We start from the raw sequence: 2125 nt of genomic DNA, 5'->3' as shown, positions 1-2125 counted from the left end.
GGAAATACCCTCACATAAGGATATCCCCCCCTTCCAAAATGGTGTAGATGAAACTTCTGCTTAGATTTCATTCAAATTGCTTTACCTTTTAAGCACCATTCAAAACTTAGACCTTCCAGGGTGACATGCAGCTCATGATAATTGTGAGAGTTAGGAAGGGCAGGCATTATGATCCTCATTTTTCTCATGAGGAAATCGTGTCATATCAAAATTAAAAGTATGAAGTTTGAGTCCCATTATCTCCTCACAATTATCACTGTATTTAGTCAACTTATCCTTATGTATGGTATCTTTTTCCTCTGTGGATCAGGTTCTTAAACATTTTATTTTATGAATAACTTTTCTAGTCTGGTAAATCACAGTTTCCTTCTTAGAAAAATGTTTATATTGAATGAATTTAAATAAATAGAGGTGTCAAAGGACACCAATTGTATTAGAATCCAGGTATCAAAAAAACTCAAAGTCTCAGAACCCAGGTTCAGTACTATTTTCTATAGGAATATTTCTCAAGTATATCAGAAGTATAGTTTTTAATAACTTCCACAAATCACTCCCATATTTGTGTATATATATATATAATTTTAAAAACATTTGAAGTTCATGAAACACATCAGATACTGTGTCATATATAAAAGCAGAAAAATGAAACATGCACAATATAAAAGATAGATCAGAGTTGAGAAAGCAGGCTTCTTCATTTTTGATTGATCTGATGGCCCTGATTCATATATCTGCAGAATAAGGGGTTTAAACTGTGCGTTATCCAAAACTTTTGAAGCTCTAAAATTTAATGTCTTTAAGTTTCCTGAGGTAAAAGTTGAGGACACAGGAGTTTTTCAACCCATCAGTGGACACAACAAACCTTGGGCATATGGGTGTCAATGCTGATCAGTATGAAAGGGTTGACTGCTGGGTAACATAGGGAAAGAAGGGCAGAGGCATGTATAGCCCAGACACTTCCTTCTTTAAAATAGAACATATAAAGAATAAAAATAGGACTTGGTGCATTAAAGAAAATAAATGTACCTACTAAAAGCAGAATGGCTTTGGTAGCTCGGGTTTCATGGGATATTTTTCGGCAGAGGCTGGTGCTATGAATATACTTGATTAACTGGTTGTGTCTGTATAGGATAAAAACCATGTAGCCACTGGAACAGGCCATGAGACATACAAGAATTGCATCATGGATAAATGTTGCAATTATAATTATTAAATGATCTGTGTTATACATATCCAGAGATCTATATCCCATGTTGCATCCATGTTTACTCTCTGTGCTATTCTTTGGGCCAGTGAGGAATACAAACCCAACTATGTTAACTAGAATATTGAAGATCCAGATGAGAAGAATGCAGGGAGTGATACATTTTGGAGCTCTAGTTTTGAGCTCTGCCCAGATGGAGCCATTGGGAGTCAGGGTAATGGCTTGGAAAGAATTCAGTAGGCAGGTGATACCAAGGGAAATACCACGGGGCAATATCTGTAGGTAAGTTATTATGCGAATGCCAAGACCATCCAGGAAACATTTGACCCCCCATACCCTTGCTGTGGTAGGGATTCCTCTGAAGAGGAGCAACATTGTGTTAGAAAAGGCCAAGTGGGTGACAATTATCTTAATGGTTTTAGTTTTAATACCAGTAAGGAAATTATAGCTATACAAGAATAGGAGGAAACAGTTCCCTAAGACTCCCATTCCAGTAAGTTGCAGGTAGAGTATTCCTAGGATTTCATCATCAGAAAGCATTCCTAAGATGTCTTGAAAAGAGGAGAAGCTGTGATCTATTGTGACCTGCAGACAAACACATGGACTTATGTCAGCCAGCCACTAAAGAATTGTTAAATGCTTACCATGTACTAGGTACTATGCCATGTTCTTGTTATTCATTGAAAGGCAAAAAAAATATCTCACATTGCTCCTCAAGTCCAATTCTATAAGATGAACCCCTCAGGTTGGAAGATATTAAAAATACTCTTGGGGAAGAGTGGAGGACAACAAAATGTTCTAGTATTAATGAAGTGCTTTATTCAAAGCCAAAAGGAAGCTCACATGCAGATGCATCTGGTGAAGAAAAGGAAAGTCTGATGTTGTAAGGATCAGGGTTGCTTAATAACCTGGGCTGTAAGG

General features: G+C 37.0%; 1 protein-coding gene across 1 annotated transcript; it reads right to left on the bottom strand.

Moving 5' to 3' along the window:
• Window positions 1–844: 844 nt before the first annotated feature.
• Window positions 845–1744, bottom strand: LOC122731946 (vomeronasal type-1 receptor 3-like). Its single transcript, XM_043972185.1, has one exon. It carries the CDS (start codon window positions 1742–1744, stop codon window positions 845–847), a length of 900 nt encoding a protein of 299 aa, XP_043828120.1.
• Window positions 1745–2125: the final 381 nt, after the last annotated feature.

Source organism: Dromiciops gliroides, chromosome 6, assembly GCF_019393635.1.
Source record: "Dromiciops gliroides isolate mDroGli1 chromosome 6, mDroGli1.pri, whole genome shotgun sequence".
NCBI classification, from domain to species: Eukaryota; Metazoa; Chordata; class Mammalia; order Microbiotheria; family Microbiotheriidae; genus Dromiciops; species Dromiciops gliroides.
The sequence above is the reverse complement of the archived record's forward strand: the minus strand, read 5'-3'. Positions and strand labels throughout refer to the sequence as shown.

What these genes read in the sequence shown, in the direction of transcription:
- LOC122731946 (XM_043972185.1), bottom strand. Translation starts at nt 1,744, where the DNA reads ATGCTTTCTGATGATGAAATCCTAGGAATACTCTACCTGCAACTTACT.